Below are 19289 nucleotides of genomic sequence, written 5' to 3' on the forward strand. Positions count from 1 at the left end.
ACTCGATAAGTGTGAGTTGAAATGTTTGTTCAAGAGAATGTACAGGGAGCTGAAAATGTTGGAATCTCGTGCATTTTCATACTTGGAATTCGAAGTCCACGTACCATAATTGACTCTGCTCAATTATTCTTTTTTTTTTATTGATTATTAAAGTTTAAAAGATCTGAATTAATGAGAAGAGATACCTGCAAACGTTTTATATTACTGGTGTTAGGTAAAAAGAGTAGCATAAAAATCAGCAACAAGAAGAAAGAGATGTAGAAATAGATTTTGGTTTTTGGTTATGAGGTGAAGGGGCGTCTAGAAGAGTGTACTTTGATCAGTAGTTTGGCAAAATTGCACAAACTACAAAAGCAGTCTTTTCTCACCCTTTGTCTTGGACTTTTTGTTTTCTTTTGACACTTCTATTTGGAATGGTTGGTAACCGTCTATCAGTTACAACCGCAAAGGTCAAACAACATCTCCATTTTGTCTTACAAGGATATTTTATCACTTTTAATATTATTATTATTTTATAAATAGTATTATTTTAATTTTTTCACACCTTTCATAATCATAGTTTTTCAATTCTTGCATATTTATTAACTTTTAAATATGTAACAAAGTATTAACGTGTAACTAAAAACTACTTTCTTTTATCATTAATTTCTAAAAAATATTAATCTGTTGTCAGTATAAGAGTAAAATGTGTATTTTTTTTAAAAGTGATGGTAAATTATGCAGAAAAGAAGACTTGGATAGTAAACTATAACGAAAAATAACATGTTTGTAAAACTTGGATGATTAACCTTTCGTCCTTTTATATAAAGCATCTTCAAACAAAAATATTTGTTTCCTTGTTTTATTATCGTATTATAGGTAGAAGTATCCCTTTTATATGCATCATTATATAAGGAATTTTTCTCTCTGCATTCTTTTTTGTCATTTTATCCTTTAAATAACAAATTTTCAAATTCAAATAATCACATTATCAATTTTACCTTTTATATTTGATTGTTTTTTTAAATTTATTATTTTTTAAACTAAAATAACTATTTATAATAAAAAGTTACCTACAAAATGAATAAAAATATATACAATAAATTATAAAAATTATTTATATATACTTTTATAATTATAATACTAATAATTTTATTATTTTTATTATAAAAGTATGGACACACATATAAAGCATGTGTTTTCTATGAAAGATAATTGTATTTGAAATAAAAAAGAATGTAACAACTTTCTCAAAGTATTTAATCTAATTATATTTTAAGGACTTGAAGCCAAATAATTTATTTAATAAGAACATATTGCATTAGTTGGTCCTCACATTTGGTAACATGATGATTAGTTTTTACTAAAAAAAACATTAAATAGTTACTTTTTTACAACACTCAACATGGAATTTTATAGATCCACTTTAATCAACATTTTTTTTTAAAATTTGTGGTATTTCTATGTATTAAATATCACATATTTATTGGAGATAAAGTTATATATATATATATATATATATATATATATATATATATATATAATATAAATCTTACCTTATAAATTTATTTTTGTTGAATTAGACTCAATTTTATTTCATAATAGAGTATATAATTATTCTAGAAAAACTAGAGAAAAGAAGATTAAGCTAAAAACATTCAATGTTTTTTTTTAGTGTTAGTGATAAGTTATATTTGTAGACCTAGAAATAATTATTATCCTCGCTTAAGGAGATAGAGGATCTTTCCTTCCCCAAGTGGATCTTGAGTCCACTTTCCAGAATTAAAATATACAAAATTTCTCGTCTTTAAGCCAGACCAATAATACATAATTATTTAAAAACATATACTTTTAAAATAATATATAAATTATTTTTGATGCATTTTAAAGTAATTTATTTTTAAGGATTATTATATGCTTTACAATTTATATATAATAATTTAATTATTATAAAAATCATTTATCCATAATTACATCGAACGCAATTAACAGCACTAGAAGGTGATTAGGTGATTGTAGCGTCTGACTCAATAGAAGTTGGTCTTGTTGATACATTGGCATAGACATTTTGAACACCAATATGGTTGGATTGTTAAATTAGTGAAGCAGTTAAAAAATAAATAACAAATAAGTGTAATGCAGAAATAAAAAAACAGGATTAGAAAAGGACCTTAGTGTTAGCTTCTAAGGGGTAAGATAAAGATAATTAGAAAAGGACATCGGGACGATGGAGAAGGCAAAAAAGAATGGTGAGACATGCGCTGGGAAGAATTGAGGGACCTATCTAGGGCACAAAGTATGCGTTGAAGATTATAATGGCCAATAACATTTTCACTATTGGGAACTTCATAACCCACCCAACTCAGGCTTACACAAAAAAGTAGTTGATCCTACGTGACTGACAGACAACAACGACAGAAATTATATCTTCCTATGTACACTACAGGCATAACGGGTTACAGCAGCTTTCAATTCCCCGTCACTAAAGCACAAAGATCTAGCAAATGGAGGATATTCTAAAAATACTTACAACATGAAAGCAGACGCAGAATTTTTCTCATATTCAGATAAAAGTTGACAATCCACCTTAAGATCAAAAAGTTCTACCCAGGAGGCTTCCCCAACCTTGAAGTAACACTTCCAGAACTGGAGGAAGTCATCAAATTTCCATTAGCAGACATGTAGAAATAGTTGTAGTTGATTCTGGTCACCAAATCAGCCAGATGAGGGAAGTGCCCCACATTTAATTTGAATGATAAAACCTGAAAAATCCAGGGTACGAGTTATATAAGTACTCAAAGATATTCACCTTTTCTTTTCCGGAAGATGGGGGAGGGGAAATGAAAGGTAAAGGTACGAGGAACGACCAGATTCTGATACTGATCGAATCTCAGCATGCCAAGCGGTCTTAAATGCAAACAAAAATTTACTTGGAATATGCGATAGGTAAATGAGTAAAATGCTATCAATCAAATATTAGGATAGTCATTCCTCAGCTGTATATGATACAATCGTGTTACATTTTGATTCGTAATGATGTACCTTCCATTTTTTTATATTAAAAATATATGGAATATTCACTTTCCATGACAAAACATGTCATTATTTTGTAATAGAATTACTATTTTATTAAAAAATATTGAAATAGCATATACATCAATCATTCCTCACCTCATTTTAGTGTGGTTATGTTGTAAGGAGAGGTTAGTTGCGAGAAAATTCAAGAAAATAAATGGTTGCATATCAAATCAAGAACTAAACTAAACTATGTTTGATTGGGTAGTCAACCATGATTACTCAATGATGTTCTTTTCCACAAGCACTGTATTTTGAGGGCAAAAAAAAAGCCACCAAAGCCTTTTCCTTCTAGGTGGAGTCGGTCACGGAGATTAAATAACGCAATTATGTTCTTTCAAAGAACAAATTCTTCGGTAAATACTTTTTTAATAATAAGGAAATATCTATATCCGTTCTTAGTTTTTCTACCTCAAATCACTGCTATCACGGATCAAATCAACTCATCTAACTTGAACTTCTATGGGCCAGGCCCAAATCATTATCCCCCTGACTTGAAGACATCGTTACCGCTAATATAAGATAAACATTCTGATAGGTTCCTAAATGGGGAACCTTATCACGAACTCTCTTCCTCCCAGAAAAAGACACAGAAAGAAGGAAATTGAATTCTATTCACAGTAAGAATCACTGTACAGAATGGAAACCGAGGCTTAACCCTCGTCACAGGTCAATACCTGTCAACAAATCAATTCATCAAAAGTCCCTTCTAACTATACAGTCAATCTATTTATACCGTCCTCTCCCTTCTACCCTAATCCCCTTTCCCCTTACTCTATATCCTAACAATACACCCCCTGCAGAACAACCTTGTCCTCAAGGTTGGAATCGGGAAGATTGAGCCGATGGCATTGTGATATGGTCTGATCATAGGAAGGAACCCGCTGCTACTACCTGCACTCAAAAGTTTCACTACTTTTTACATCATCATTTTCAATTGGGATTCCATTAGCAGTGGCAATAAACTGAATCCCACGTTGTGCAATTGTGCTTGCAGCCATTGCTTCATGTTTTGTACCAATCTCATCAATTACCATAACTTGTGGCATGTGATTTTCAATTGCTTCTATCGATACCTGCAACTTCAAGTCTGGGGGTTTGGGTGGTGGTCGAAATAAGAGACCGAATTTATGGGACGCGCCACTGTCCATCAAAATTAAAACTCGTTTTCCCTCAATTTCTCCTTGCAATTTCATCTTTTTGGGTTGCGTCAGGCCCCCAGCAGAAAACGCAGAAAGCTTCATCTGCATCTGAGCCAACTCTGTCTCTGCCTCTGTTCCATCTTCCTCCTCGTCCTCAACCATCATCAACATCCTCAAACTTCTTTCTGGGCATTGATGACCTGGGCCGAAAGCCCCTCCACACCTGAAACAACTTTCCTCCTTCCTACGTTTCGCAAACGGTGAGTAGGGTAAATTCCCAGAATTTCTCCCTCTGTTATCGAAGTTTGACTTCGCAAGCCCGCTCGCCTGTGTCACCTCCTTGCGCACCGACCCACTATGCTCCGCTTGCCTCGTTCGGTTCTAGGTTTGTCGACTGGGTTCAACCCGCGACGCCACCCCGCTCGGTCTACTCCAATTCGTCAGGTTTCTTCCCATTCCTCCTCCTCCGGTCTTCGCTCCTCCGTTAAGTTCCTCCCCATCCCGTGCGATTGGCATCGCGGCCATCAATTCTTGAGGATCGAGAAGACGCACCTTGTTGCGTATCGGTTCTTGCAACCCAGCCTCCACATCCCTTGAGATCCGCTTCGCTACCATCACTTCCTGCGAGTCATACGGTTGGACTTGGTTCCGAATGTCCTCTTGCAATCCCGCCAGAAAATATCCTGACAGCTGCTCGTCCGGTACCCTCTTCGTTTGTCCTGCCAATTTCTTGAAGTCTCGTACATACTCGTCTACCGTCCCCGTCTGTTTCAACAAACGCTCAACAATTGTTCCAAACCTTATCACCATAGCTTTCTTCAGTCCTTCCCAAGAAGGATTCTTGGCTTTAGCCTTCCAGGCTTGGATCCAATACCCAGCACTTCCCTCCATGCTACTGTATGTCCGGCGCACTTTTTCTTCCTCTATCACCCCCTGGGTCTCAAAAATTGTCTCCGCCCTAGCAATCCATCCCATAGGATCAAACCCTTCGAAAGTGGGTAATTCTACCCTTGTCCTCCAACTGGGTTGCCCTTCATGGCGTTCACCCCTTGCCTCTCCCACTTCCTCCTCTTGCCTCCTTTTGTTCTCGTTGACGGAGGCTTGGATGTCGTCCGACTGTTGGCCCTCCTGGTTGCTGGTTCGCCCACTCAACCTTTTCATAATTTCTTGCAAATCTTGGCGTATTGCTGCGTAATCTTGGCGTATTGCTGCCATGTTCATTTTCAGTTCGCTGGTCCTCCTCTCCACGGTATCGTTTCTTCCTTCCATGCCTCCACCCTTTCTTGATTACTTCTTGATCTATCAGTCCCCTCCCAAGCGAATATCCGGCAGGTCGGACCAATTGATAGGTTCCTAAATGGGGAACCTAATCACGAACTCTCTTCCTCCCAGAAAAAGACACAGAAAGAAGGAAACTGAATTCTATTCACAGTAAGAATCACTGTACAGAATGGAAACCGAGGCTTAACCCTCGTCACAGGTCAATACCTGTCAACAAATCAATTCATCAAAAGTCCCTTCTAACTATACAGTCAATCTATTTATACCTTCCTCTCCCTTCTACCCCAATCCCCTTTCCCCTTACTCTATATCCTAACACATTCTTAACTGCCTGTTAGTTATAGAGCATATCATAGATTATAATATCATTGCAACTTTCTTTTGACACTCAATAGCAAGCACACAACTGAGTAAGCATTTTGTTATGAAGCACCAATACTTCAATTTGCTTCATGTATCTGATATCAATACTCTAAAATATTTCTATGATTCGTGTCTATAAAGTATTCAAACATACAATGTACAGATACTCTTAGTTGTTTCACGTATCAGATACCACAGTTTTGAATACTTCACCCATACATGTTGGTGAAGTGTCCAATATTTTCAAGCATTTATATCCAATAAAACTAAAGAAATATACAAGTATGTGTAATATAGACATATTGTCTCTTTGTAAACCAAACAGAGAAATTGTTCTCCTTATGAACTATTTTAAAAAAGCAATGAGATTGATAGTGTTATTTCTATACGTAATTATAGAAAGTAATTTATGATGACAATTATTTATAGTTTTACTTCGACAACGTAAAAAATATATGATTTCAATTTGGATTTGCACAATTGCAATTGAATATCTATTATGTTTTATACTTTTTTTAAACCAATACGCATATCATAGATTCATATACTTCTTATGTGCCTAGTTTCTCTTTAATATTTGCATAAACACCTGCATGAGTAAAAAAATGCTGGCTATATATATTTTAGTCATAGTATAAAGAACCAATTATTTTCAGCATGGCCAAATAGAACTGGCAGTCACTCAGTAGCGGCAGAGTTAAAATAAGTACTTTAGAAGAATACCCGAAGTAAGAAAGCAATGCAATCATCAAACTGTTTCTCTATCCGGTCCACTTCCATCTCACACCTTGCTTTGATGGCAGAAGCAGCTCCACCACCACTTAATGTCTGCTGTATGTTATAAAAGTCTAAAGCTAAGCCAAGGATGCTGTTGATGCGGCTAGCAATAAGAGCCCCCTGAATGCAAGATCGAATGCAAAGACTATTGAAGCTCGCTCCATAGTAATTTATAAATACTCTAGTCAGAACATAATGAAAAGAGAACAAAAACACTAAAATTAAGAGATATGATAAATCACCAGCTTATCAGGAACCACAAAGCATTGCCGTTGAATTGATAACATGTAAGTCTCATGGACTTCAATGACTTCATCCAGAGATTTTGCTGCACCCATACCCTCACATAGTTCAAGCCATGCACTGTGATATACCTGCATAGAAATTGTGGTGACAGATAAAAATGCTCAGGTTACCTTCACAAGATGCAGAACCATGCAAGAAAGAGTGTATACTGGATGGGAAGATCACATTGTGTTATTATCATAAAAGGAATTAGAAGGCATTAAAAGCAATTAATCTAGCCATTCTATTCGTAGGCTAGCAGGCCCTACCATTATTTGTGTTCAATGCCAAATTGCCAATTAATAATGTCCTATGCACATAGTACGTTTTGCAGGAAAATCTTCTCGCAGCAATTACTTTTATAATTATCTTAGTGCAGTGTGCTTACCCGATCCATCACATATTGGTGAAAAGCATCCACAAAATGAAGGAGTTTCTGCTCCACTAACCAATGATGCTTTCTGTAGTTTGTAGCAGATCCCCTACCCTGCAGGTGGTGATTGAAGTTTCGAAAACCTTTCGGTAAATGTCTAGAATTTAACAAAATACAAAACTAGATAGCGAAGTTTATTCCAAGAAAGATATAGTCGAGGGAGGACATGCTCCTCTGATGAGAAACGGGGAATAACGTATGGAAGTACCTTCCACATCCATCTCCGCACTTTATCTAATACGAATTTTGCACGCTTGACCTTTAACAAGAACCGCATTACCTACCAGACATTTATTTAAATTAAAAGTAGAAAACGTTAGTACAAAAGACCAACCAAATATTAGGAAAATAAATCATAATCTGAACGATGAAAATAATTAAAAGGGCAAAAGGAAAAATGATAAAAACTCCCAAAAGCAAGCCCGACACCTGGTTGTACTTCTTAATTGCCTCTGTATTTGCAATGAGTTCAAGAGGCCAAGGGACCTGCCAATTCCAAATTTACAATATACCTTTTATTTTCTTTTGTAAGGAACCACATATTCTTAAATAGGAATTCAGTCAAAAAGGGAAAATCAACTGACTAAGACGGACCTTATACGTGAATTTGAGCATATCAAGGCCATTAATTCCAAAGCTATTGACATGACTTTGACGAGGAGCGTTCAAAGCAGTACCACTTGTACTAGCTTGCTCATCATTGTCAACACTATTTTTGGTTATCGTCACTACCAATGAATCTGGAGCACTTAACAGCATACAATCAGAAGAATTTCTGATTGACTCCTGTAGTTGATAAGCATAGATAGATTATGAACAAAAAAATAGTATAAAAAAAGAAGCCATATAAAGATTCCTTAATTTATCATGGCATGTATATACAATAGCCATATCTCATGAACTCTATCCTTTATTCACTACCAATTTGCCAAACCAATATAGGAGGTAGAAGTCATGATTTAACAGCCCGACCATTTTTGTTCAAAGCATTTAGTTTGATGTTTTGTGAGACAACTTCATGTCCAATCATTTTTCCATTGATTCAATATACCTCAAAAATACCAATAACAAAATGGGCTTTATACAAAAACTCCACAATAAAACCATTACAGATGAGAATGGTTTTTACAGTGGTTCAATTCCTGTATGGTAGGTAGAATTGGAATCTAGAATTAGAAATGATGGCACTGCAATAAATTCGAAACCAGTAGATACCATGCAAGGAAGTTTATATGGTTATAACAAATAAAGTCAAAAAATCAGAAGAATTTCTGATTTATATCTACAGACAAATAAACAATGCATGAGGAACAGATACAGTCATTAAAAAACCCCATATCATGAAATTAGTCACACATAGATAGGGTGCTAAGGTCCTCTTTGTAGAATGAATTAGCCAGAGATCTTACAAATTCTGTGACTTATCAAGCATTTAAATGAAAACCCATTCCACAAATTCAAAACATAAATTAATGTAATAAATTAGAATCTAACCAATATCCTAGTCTAACTTTAATAATAGATCGCAGCAAGTTAGATGAACTCTAAATTTAATAAAATCAAGTAAATTTACCTGCAATATTGTGTTTAATTCAAAATCATCATCCCATGCTTCGCCCTTGTCTAACTTATTGAACATTACGGTCAAAAAGTGTTGCAGCAAATCACCTGCACAAGAAACAAATCAGCACAGGAAACAAAGAAACCTAGGTGACTCCACACCAATCCTGCTTAATGTGATAAAACACAAATTCAAGAACAATATATTATATAAAAAAGTATGAGAACAATTTAAATGATACGCAAATACCTGAACCTAACAAATATATAGCTCTCAACACTGCGAGCTCATCCATCAATCTCCATTCATTCATCAACTTTAACAGCATATTCACTCCAATATAATCCACCTGTCCTATTAAAAATATAGCAATTATATATTGTTATACTCTTAAATCTTGAATGACAAATGTTTTAATTCAATCCACCTGTTTCTGAATGTAGACGGTTAGACAGTACTGCATAATAACAAGAGGAAGCGGAGTAGTTCTTAGGTCACTTTGCATCCATCGAAGAACTCTAGAAATAAGACTGCTGTTTTTCTGGAAAGGTAAGAGCTCTGACACAGGAACCTCATCCTGTTTTCAAATCAAATATCTGTTCAATATACCAAAGTACTGCATCCAAATCTAAAGCTACTCAGACTACCGAGTATAAATACCTGAAATGGAGGTAAAATAGTGGGAAAAGGAAATAACATTTCTAACAGCTTTCTGTCATCCTGTGAATGAAGGTATTCAGATTCACCAAAGTGAAAGCCAAAAGTATAGTTTGTTCCTTCACTATCAGAAAATCCAGTACTTTCTGCACCAAATATAGCTCTTCTTAAACTCTCATCATTTAATGAAGGCAAGCTGAATTTTCGAGATAAATTCAATGCTTTCAAGGCATTCCCATTCTTTCCGAGATTTTCTCGACATACTGTTATAACTGGATTTTCCATGTATGACCCCAAGAGAAGCACTTCATCTTCAATAACTTTAGCCCCTCTCAGCTCTAATGTGTCATTATTTATGTGTTCATATTTTAGCTTTAAGTCAGCTGATCTTTTCTGAAATAATGTATCAATCAAGAACTTATACCAAGTCTTCTCTGAATAAGGTGGAGCAGTTAATTTTTCACTATTGTCGTTATCTATTTTTTCCTCATTTACATACGATGCATGCAAAGAAACAGTTACAATATCGTACCAGTTCTCTTGCCAAAAGTACTTACAGACATGGTCACCATGACCAAGAAGTCCAACTAGTGATACAGAAAAAATTTCCGGCAAGGTTAGCCCAGCCATTCTCTGAGTAGGATATAAACCATAGTTTAAACATTTGGCACTTTCAACCTCATAATTACTTTCTTTGCTACAATTCACTGAGGAATTAGGTACATAGCGCATAAGCTGCAAAGATTTTCCAGCAGAAATTATTGATTTGGCTAAGTCGTTAATAAAAAAGGGACAAGCTGGACGGTCTCTGATGCTTGGTTCTTTTCCTTTGATTGTACCAGACAAAGAGATGGAATCCCTCCTGTCCATTTCCTTGTCATCTGATGCTGTGGTTGAATCATTGCCATAATTTGTGGAAGAGAATTCTGAACTTAACTTGCTATGCTGTAGTATTCTTAATAAATAACTCTTCTCCCAGAACTCAGCCTCATCAACTGAGACTTCTTTATTAGTGAAAAAGAACATCTGAAAAGGGAAATGGCACAATCAATGCAATATTTTAGTATATGTTTAGATTAACTTATTTCATACTTGGAAAAGCTTGCAATAGTGCAATCAGGAGGGAGCTTTAGGCTGATTTTTTCTTTTTGTGCCTAAAGATTAAGTGAGTGACAGGCAAAGAAAATCCATCATAACCACTTGATGACTTGAAGAGTGCTAGAGGACAGAAAGACATTCATTAGCAATTCTTGCACCAACGGAAAACACATTGTATTTCTAAGTTAAAGATAAACAAGATAACATGAGTTATTTCCATAACACTCTTTGGCACAACATTAGAAAGAACTTCTTTATCCCAGAAGAATGAGAATTTCAATAACCATTACCTCACCAAAAGGATCATCAAGAATTCCTTCAAAAAGCCAGGAATCAAGACCCTCAATATACGGCAACAAGCTTCCAACATACATATAAAGCATCATCTGGTTAGCTTCCTCCTGTGATTAGGATAGATTCTAAAGTTTATCATCCTGAACCAAGAACAATGTTCAGAAAATACATGATGTACAGCACAAAACATTAGTCACGACCTCACCACCTTGTACCAGACACATTTCATCAAGCTTCTTATGAAGATAGTCAAGCACGTGAACAGTGAGTTCTGCTGCTGGTACAGAGACACCAAACTCAAAGTATACAGCAGGAATGGCCTCATGCACTACCTGAAATAGAAATTCAGCCCCTGAGCAAAGACTGAATTCAGCAAAGGACCATTAGATACTATCACAAACTCACAATGACCAAAACAACCTACATTTCAAGAGATGCATTTCAAAAAGAACAATTTGAGAAAATTCCGAATGTAAAAAGTGACTTTCCTAAAATCAAATTCTAACAAGCCAATACACGAATAGTTGGAAACCAACTAGTCTGCATACAAACATAATCATAACTCTGTTCTAGTTTAGATTTTAAAGAAAGCAAAAACCTCGATAAGGAATTGGTCAATCCTAACAAGGTTGGAGTGGTTATTCCATCTGCATTGCTCGAGGACGTTTCCTCCTTCAAGGCAAGATTCCGTAACCGCTACGCAACATCAAGCAAACCTGATTTAAAAACAGAGCAGAGAAAATTCTAGAGAGAATAGCGCGTACAAAGTTGGATCATATCCTATAAGCAATAGAAAGAAACCTGAAGGCACGCTGAAGCAGAGGACGCGAACGCGTTCAGAGTAGGGGGAGACTTTGGCACTGCAGATTCAATTTTATCGAGTGTAATCGCCACGGATTGGAGACACGTAGCGGCGTGGATAAACTGGTTGAGAATAGAGTGGAGACTTTTCTGTGAGAGATGGCTGACGTAAACACCGCTCTTTGCACGGAAACTGTTTGCACTTTTATCCCAAGAGAACAGGGGACCAGAAAACCCTTGCAGGATTCGTAGAACACCTCGAACCTTTCGTCAATTTAACAATTAGATGCAGAAACACAGTTGAATTGCCGCATTTATTAAATGAGGATGCAAATTGAATTCAAGAGTGGAATCGAGGATGACTATAAGAGAGAAAGAGAGAAACATACAAGTTCGAGTTCATTTGTTCTGGATGAAGAGACCGGTGGTGCAAAATGAAATTCGTTAGCCAAGGGAGCGTAGATTCTGTGGATTAAGCTTCGTGGAATTTGTGACTCTGCACCCATTTTTATCTGTTGAATCAGTGGCCAACTTTCATGGGCACTCACTTTGCTCCGATTGGTGGGCAGCAAGAAGAAGAACAATAAAAGAAGAAAATGAAAGAAAGAAAGGAAAGTGAAGAGTGTGGAGATCGAAATCAAACATAGATTTCAAATGATAATGGCGGACGTGACTAACGCCGGGGAGAACACGGGTATCAATTGGGTTTGCGTTACCAATGGGCCAATATAGAGTAAATCTTCAGTCCATATGAATCTTTCGTATTCATAAAACCCTTTTCAGAAAATTGTTTTTCTTTCTTGACGAGACTTTTCATAATTGAATAATGTATTAACTATTTTTTGAAATATCTTTAATTAAATATTTAAAATAAAAATTCTTTTAATCGAATTTGAGAATATAAAACTAAATTTTTATCAAGAACTTCGCACTTTAGCTTTAAATGTGTAAGAATAATTTTAAAATGAATTTATTATTTTTAACTAATTTTCTTGAAAGGTATAAATTAGTTAAAAAAATCTTATAAAGAAAGATATTACTGTTAGATTATGTTCTCAAATTACGCTTATACTATTTTATCATTATAACAATCACCTTATTAACGGATGTAAGTTTAATATTTTAAATTGAACAGAGTGCATTTGTAATGATAAAATGTTACAAATAATTTTTTGAAAATAAAAGAAAGATTTGTGTACAAATTTAAGAAAATTAGCGTCTAACATAGAGCGCTTTTAATAATAAAACAAAGAACTTTTAATAATAAAACAGTACTCACATGTACAAGCAATGATAAAGATCTGGGAAGTATTTAAAGCAAATTGTACTCTTAAATGTAAAACCAAAAAAAGAGTTATTCCGGAAATATTATTAATAAATTAAATTTACATATGAATTTCACGCGTGGGAATTGGTTCAACTAACCTAATCTAGTCATTATATACACAATAGCAACTTCCAAGGAATGTGAACTTCCCATTGCTTTTACCAAACCTGCTTGATATGTTTTTCAATATCACTGAGGACCCCTAGCTTCTAATTATATATATATATATATATATATATATATATATATATATATGATAGTTGTCCTTCTAACTTTCAATCAAATCTTAGCTGTGACAGGCTTCAAATGTGCCTGATGATTCTCATAACGGTGGTGAGAGGTATGTTGCTGGAATTGGCCATGTAATTGAGGGCACTAGATTTAGGACTGTTTACTTCTGTCATTGAGCAGGGAGAGTTACGAGAAGAAGTGACATGATCAGATTCCTCGCTGTCATATTTTTTCGAAGTGTCACTGTCAAATACAAAAACAACAAAGAGAATTATGCCAAAGAGGTATCCGGGAGCATATTACCAAATTTAACATTTATCATACTGTCAAATACCAAGAGCATATTACCAAAAACATACCCTATTAAATTTTGAATTTTATGCAAAAACCGTGCGCCAATGGAAGCTGGCACTCCCCGATTATTACTTCTTGAACTGTTAGCAGGACTATGTCTACTTGAATCATCCTGCAGAGAAAAAACAGTAGGCCAACTAATAAGCAAACCATGTCTTACATCGGAAAAGTTATTATATGATATGAGACTATAATGATTCCAGTCTGGATAAATCTCTTTATAACTGTTTTGTTTATTAACTTTCTTTTCGGTAATTGAAAAATCCAACTGCATGCAAATATTGGATAGAAGCACTGACATTCTAGATCATACCAAAATCTATTCTACCATATCGGCAGCTCAACCCCTAGAAACTCAAAGAAGTGGTTGGTTTATAATTCATAATGATCGATCGATCTCCTTGGACCTTGACATAGGTAGATTATTAAGGAGTTCGGATATAATTAGCACTTACTCCAGATCCAGGGTCTCCTCTGGGACAGCTTTGGCCTTGTGAATGAAGAAGAGCATCTTGATCGTGCAAATTTTGTACAAAGGCATGAGTAAGAAGCAGTGCTGCCGATGGTCGATCTGCCGGATTCCTTCTGAAGCACTGCTGAAGGAAATCCTGTCCATCTGATGACAAATTTTCTGGTATTTTTGGGGATTTGTGCAGTACCTTGAACATGGCTTGCGGCTAGTGCACAGAAAATAACCAGGTCACTAAATTCTCATGGTAACCAAACACAAGTATACCAATGCCATGAATAGGAATATCAAGAATGCCAGGATATTCAAATGCTTTGCTTAGCCATAAATTAACACTTAGAACAACAGAAACGGTACATGGTTCAATTTAAAGGGGTACTTAGGAATCAGGTTTTCCTGGTCTAGGAAAGCTATAGGTGATTTTGGCATGCCTAAAATATCTCTCGAAGAGATAGGCAATGTTTCATATGCCTAAACTTTCACATACGCGTATCATGAATTTTCCCTCCTCCATGGACATATTTTAATGAGAAACGTTATTAAAATAGTTGGTGAGAATGTTAGTTTCCAGAGAATGTATTTTGAAAAGATCATTTTAAACTTGTGATTTTAAGATTCCGAAAATCGAAAAAGAACTCCCCTGCAAAAAGGACAAAAAAAATCCAAGCAGAATGCAGTGCATAGCATTAGTATTTCTTTTGAATAAGGTGCTAACCCCTTCGTATTCCCTCCAAGGAGGTTTTCCTGTCAGCATTTCGATGATAGTGCACCCTAAGCTCCATATATCAATGGCCATGGCAACGTCAGGACTGGATTCTTTCTTTATGGCAGCCTTCATGAGCTTTATCAACAAATTACAAAAAAAAGTGGCATGTCATTACTCATTACCCATCTAAATCTCCATAGATAATATAAGTAATAAATTACCTCGGGAGCCATCCAGTAGGGACTACCCTTCAATGAAAGTTCATATGATTTCTCTGTCAGCTGAAAGGAGCAGATTGTTCAAATTACTAGACCAGCAGAAAAGGAAACTAATAAAACAAAATAAGTATTACTGCCATCAAAGATAACTGATAAACTCATTGTGTCACGTTAACACTTGTAAATGAGAAAATAATCAGATGATACACACGAATAGTCTATACTTAAATAAAAGTAACAGAAGATCAAAATTTCAAAACTCACAATTTTTGAAACCCCGAAATCCGCAAGTTTAACCATGCCCGTTGCATCGACCAACAAGTTTGCACCTTTGATATCCCTACAGAATCAAGAACGGCAATAGCAATCAGGAAGAGCTTATCTAAACTTATGTAAGACCCGCATAAGTTCTTTTTAACTTACTTTAATTAGTTTATTGGGGTTAATTTATTAAATTTTTTGCTTATTCCAGTAAGTTTCACCACTATATGGTATATGACCTCATGTGAGAAAAGTTTATTAAATAAGTACTTAATTAAGTTGATCATCAGTATAAACACCAAAAATAAAATTAAAAAAATAAAAATTAAAAAAATAAACTTTTACCATATCAAGAACAAATTCCATAAGAACTTTTTTTTTGTGTGAGATACGATTTTAGCTGGAATCAACTAGTTCATCAGATGTTGTTGGTATATAGTACATAGAGATACAACATTTAGAGAACTAGAACGAGGTAAAATAATTCGTCACCAAAAGTTGTTACCTGTGAATAGTCTTGGTACTGTGCAAGTATGCCAATCCAGAGAGAATATGTCTTGTGAAGTTGCGAACTACAGATTCTGTCATAGCTCCACAATGGTCATGCATAAACTTATCAAGTGATCCAGGATGAACATACTCCATATATATGTACAGTCGATCGCCATCCTGAAAACCAAGATATTTCACAAATTTCATGTTATTGGCAGCAACAAAGTTAAAAAGTTAAAACAAGAGGCAATAGTAACTCACTAATTCACTTCCATAGTACTGCACAATGTTGGGATGGTGTAATTGACGGAGAATTCTAATTTCCTGAAACATGAGACCATTCAGAACAACAGGCTCAACACCAGCCTATTTGAAAATGTATAATTAAAACACGTTGGGGGAGAACCTGTTCGAGTTGCTTTATGCAGTCAGCAGATTTAGGATCATCAGGGAACATTTCCACCTCCTTCATTGCACACGAGGCTCCAGTCTCTCTGTGACGCAACAGGAATGCACGTGAGTATCTACGGGAAGGTAAAGTGTAAACCAGATAACAGCAAGGTTTTAAAATACAGTCCACAGTCATACAAAAATCGAGGCTTTTGGGGTTTCTGTGACCGCAGTTGCAGCCTCTTTCATTGCATTTATCAGCAATTTTCCATAACAGATGAAATCATGATTTTATCCTGACGACAATTTAAAAGCTCCCATGAAGGCAACGAAAGTAAAGATGAAGGACATACAAGTTGGTTGCGTGATAAACAGATCCATATGATCCCCGCCCTATAAGTTTTCCTTTCTGCCATTGACCTTTCATTGAAGGCGAATTATCTACGGTGAGGTGCACGATACTTGGTTGATGCTGGGGAGATGACTGTGCTGGTGGTGGTGACGCTCTAGGAGGAAGGGGCAGTGGATGTGCATCAACATGATTATTTTCAGGCAACACTCTTGAGCTATGTTTATGAAGCTGACTCTGACTTCCCTCTGGATTGAGGAGGCTCCCTGGGCTGCGCAGAGGAGTCCGGTCTGGACTCTGAGCAGTTTTAACCGGTGACACTCTCAAAATGTCATTAAAATCTTGATGAAAAATGATGGAAGGATCATAGAAATCTACATTGCTGGATCTACGTGGACTAGTAACAGGGCTGGAGAATATGCTGTTGGGGGCACTCTTGGCCGAAAAATGCAATCTGAAGTCGGAAACATTTTCAGAGTCATTATCTTGAGAGCGTTCTATGTGATCTTTACATGAACTGGTATTGCCTGCCACAACAACAGAAAACGAGAAGTGTAAAAACTAAAACATCTCCTACATTTAATACTTAATCCCGGGTGACATTTAGAACCACCGTGTGTACACAGCCCTGATTAATCTTTACATAACACAAAACCAAAAACACGGACATATGTTGCTCCTCGATCATACATGAGAAGGTTGTTATTCATATTCTTTAATACATTCTCTATAATTAAAATTTAAAATTTATTAAAAATGAGACACAACGTTGAACAATTATTTATAAACTTAAGTCGATAATAGAAATATATATATATATATATATATATATATATATATATATATATAAAGTGTATTAATAGATGAAATTATTATATAGTTCAAGATCAAATAGGAATTCCAACTATATAGTAAGTCGATAAGTTTCACCAGAGAGTGAATTCCTAGCAATTAATTTCGTCTTATCCATGAAGAACGGAGAATTCACCTGCCAACACTCTTGCAGGTGGAATGTTCACTCTTAAATCGTGTTTGGCATTTGAAGCCACTGGATCAAAAGAAGGTCTACCCAAATTGCTGGTAGACCTTATACTTCTCACCGCATCATGATCCACCGACCTTCTGAAACAAAAAAAAAATCAATCGCAAACGATTCAGAATCCAACACAAGACGTTTGACCCCGTAGTAGGAACAGCAGCGATGGTTTACCTGCGAAAAGCGAAGCCAGGCTGTTCGAAAGGGGGCGATCCGAGTTGATGATGATCGTATCGACGAGTCAACGGGGAGTCGGGACGCGGAAGCGGTTGCGGAACCGCAGAGGAAGACCAGTGGTCAGAAGCTGAACCGGACTTGAAAGAGGGAAGAGGAGAAGCGGGTAGAGAAGTGGTGGAATGCAGACCAGCGTCTTTGTCACTGAGGTATCGGAGCCTCCCCTGTCGAGTGAGCCTACGTTGTTTAATCGTAGGTTGGGGAGAAGAAGGCTTGTTACAGTTGGCGTTGCTCATTGTTTGAGAAGAAAAAGAAGAAGAAGAAGAAGAAGAAGGTCGTCATGTGAGAGTGGTGCTTTTGCGTTTAGCGTTTTGGTAAGTTGGTGTGCAAAAAAGCAAAGCGAGAAGAAGCGCCCGTGGAAGGAAACACCTACGCTGCTTCTTTGCTTGCCCTATTTTCCAATTCAAATTGGCTCTTCAGTTGAATGGCGAATATTTTGGTCAACACTTCTGACTTTGGATTAAATTAATGGTTTTGTCTGTTAAACAAAATAAAGGAAATTGAAGAGAGCAACGCGAGTGAGTCGTGTCTTGCCTCTTGACTTTGGCTTTCACGTCTAAACTAAACTCAAACACCACCACACCTTTCAAAACTTATCTCCATTCGAACCCTTAGAAACCGCCAAGCAAACGCACTTGGCTCACGTTTTCTAATTTCAGATCCAAATATCCACCCTTTAAATGTTTTTTCTCTCATTACATATTAATCACATGCATTTTTATTTTTATTTTTAGCCCTTTGAGTGTTTTAGTTTATACTCTCTTTTTTTTTATTCACGTGATTTAATTGTATTTATCTTTTCATTCTCTAATGGTGACAAGCATAAATTCAAATGAGTATATCTTTTATGAAACGTATTTGACAATACTTTTCAACTTGTTGAAAGTTTTAGTTTGTTAAAATTTAACTTCTATTTTCTCATCTGATTTTATTTTATTTTTTGCCTTTTTAGTCTTATAATTTTATTTTAGTTTCTTAAACTATTTTTATTATATTAAAGCTAACGAAACACAGAGGGCAATAAAAGCAAGTTTTTGCATTTTTATTGGGTTTAATTTAATACTTATAAATTTTTTTATTATGTATTGAAATATATTAGGCAAAATATATTGTTCTTGTAGAAATTGTTAAAGAACTATTGCCCGTATAGAATTTTCAACAAGTGTAAGAAGGGTGTTGCTCCATCGACCACCATTTCATGTTCTTCCATCTTCCCATTCCTGTTTTATCTCTCCCTCCATCTTCTTATTCCTGTTTTACCCTTTAGTATAATTTTATTTTTAGGATTAATATTTTTTAACTTCTACCAACTCAAATCTCTTACATGAATGTGATAGTCTCGCTTATGGTTAATCAACAAGCATTTGTTATTGGCAGTTATACTATTTCTTTTTCTCTTCGATCTCATCACCCAAACAATACAATCATTTTAATGGTGGACTCATGTTTTCATGTTTCATTTTCTTCTGTCTCTCT

The 19289-nt window shown here is 35.6% G+C and overlaps 2 protein-coding genes across 5 annotated transcripts; both read right to left on the reverse strand.

The window, feature by feature from the left end:
• Positions 1 to 2278: 2278 nt before the first annotated feature.
• LOC108343060 (uncharacterized) lies at positions 2279 to 12482 on the reverse strand. 3 transcript variants are annotated; one of them, XM_017581103.2, is made up of 16 exons: positions 12136 to 12482; positions 11747 to 12010; positions 11544 to 11641; positions 11146 to 11308; positions 10942 to 11052; positions 9557 to 10579; positions 9324 to 9473; positions 9146 to 9245; positions 8909 to 9003; positions 7930 to 8121; positions 7765 to 7821; positions 7544 to 7615; positions 7291 to 7389; positions 6860 to 6991; positions 6564 to 6737; positions 2279 to 2741 (listed from the first exon to the last, which is right to left on the reverse strand). In XM_017581103.2, exons 1-16 carry the CDS (start codon positions 12250 to 12252, stop codon positions 2583 to 2585), a joined length of 3006 nt encoding a protein of 1001 aa, XP_017436592.2. In that variant the 5' UTR covers positions 12253 to 12482; the 3' UTR covers positions 2279 to 2582. The 3 variants fall into 3 exon arrangements, with proteins under 3 accessions (XP_017436592.2, XP_017436593.2, XP_052731982.1); XM_017581104.2 differs by lacking the exons at positions 11747 to 12010; positions 12136 to 12482 and having other exon boundaries at positions 11154 to 11308; positions 11544 to 11643; XM_052876022.1 differs by lacking the exons at positions 11747 to 12010; positions 12136 to 12482 and having other exon boundaries at positions 11154 to 11277.
• Positions 12483 to 13083: 601 nt separating this feature from the next.
• On the reverse strand, positions 13084 to 18361 carry LOC108343502 (mitogen-activated protein kinase kinase kinase 5). 2 transcript variants are annotated; one of them, XM_052876023.1, is made up of 12 exons: positions 17754 to 18361; positions 17532 to 17662; positions 16548 to 17070; positions 16211 to 16298; positions 16066 to 16128; positions 15818 to 15981; positions 15316 to 15391; positions 15055 to 15114; positions 14843 to 14968; positions 14114 to 14335; positions 13664 to 13770; positions 13084 to 13547 (listed from the first exon to the last, which is right to left on the reverse strand). In XM_052876023.1, the coding sequence occupies exons 1-12, from the start codon at positions 18047 to 18049 to the stop codon at positions 13376 to 13378; spliced, it is 2028 nt and encodes a 675-aa protein (XP_052731983.1). In that variant the 5' UTR covers positions 18050 to 18361; the 3' UTR covers positions 13084 to 13375. The 2 variants fall into 2 exon arrangements, with proteins under 2 accessions (XP_052731983.1, XP_017437313.1); XM_017581824.2 differs by having other exon boundaries at positions 17532 to 17665; positions 17754 to 18360.
• Positions 18362 to 19289: the final 928 nt, after the last annotated feature.

This window comes from Vigna angularis, chromosome 4, assembly GCF_016808095.1.
Source record: "Vigna angularis cultivar LongXiaoDou No.4 chromosome 4, ASM1680809v1, whole genome shotgun sequence".
Taxonomy (NCBI): domain Eukaryota; kingdom Viridiplantae; phylum Streptophyta; class Magnoliopsida; order Fabales; family Fabaceae; genus Vigna; species Vigna angularis.

Bases quoted from the DNA above. Each gene is read 5' to 3' on its own strand.
- LOC108343060 (XM_017581103.2), bottom strand. From the start codon at position 12,252: ATGGGTGCAGAGTCACAAATTCCACGAAGCTTAATCCACAGAATCTAC. The intron at 11,309-11,543 runs GTTTTTGCTTTC...TGCTGAATTCAG, and splicing joins TTGACCAATTCCTTATCGAG to TCTTTGCTCAGGGGCTGAAT. The intron at 10,580-10,941 runs GTAATGGTTATT...TTCCCTTTTCAG, and splicing joins TTGATGATCCTTTTGGTGAG to ATGTTCTTTTTCACTAATAA.
- LOC108343502 (XM_017581824.2), bottom strand. From the start codon at position 18,049: ATGAGCAACGCCAACTGTAACAAGCCTTCTTCTCCCCAACCTACGATT. The intron at 15,982-16,065 runs GTGAGTTACTAT...CTTGGTTTTCAG, and splicing joins AGTACTATGGAAGTGAATTA to GATGGCGATCGACTGTACAT. The intron at 13,771-14,113 runs GTAAGTGCTAAT...TTTTCTCTGCAG, and splicing joins GAGGAGACCCTGGATCTGGA to GATGATTCAAGTAGACATAG.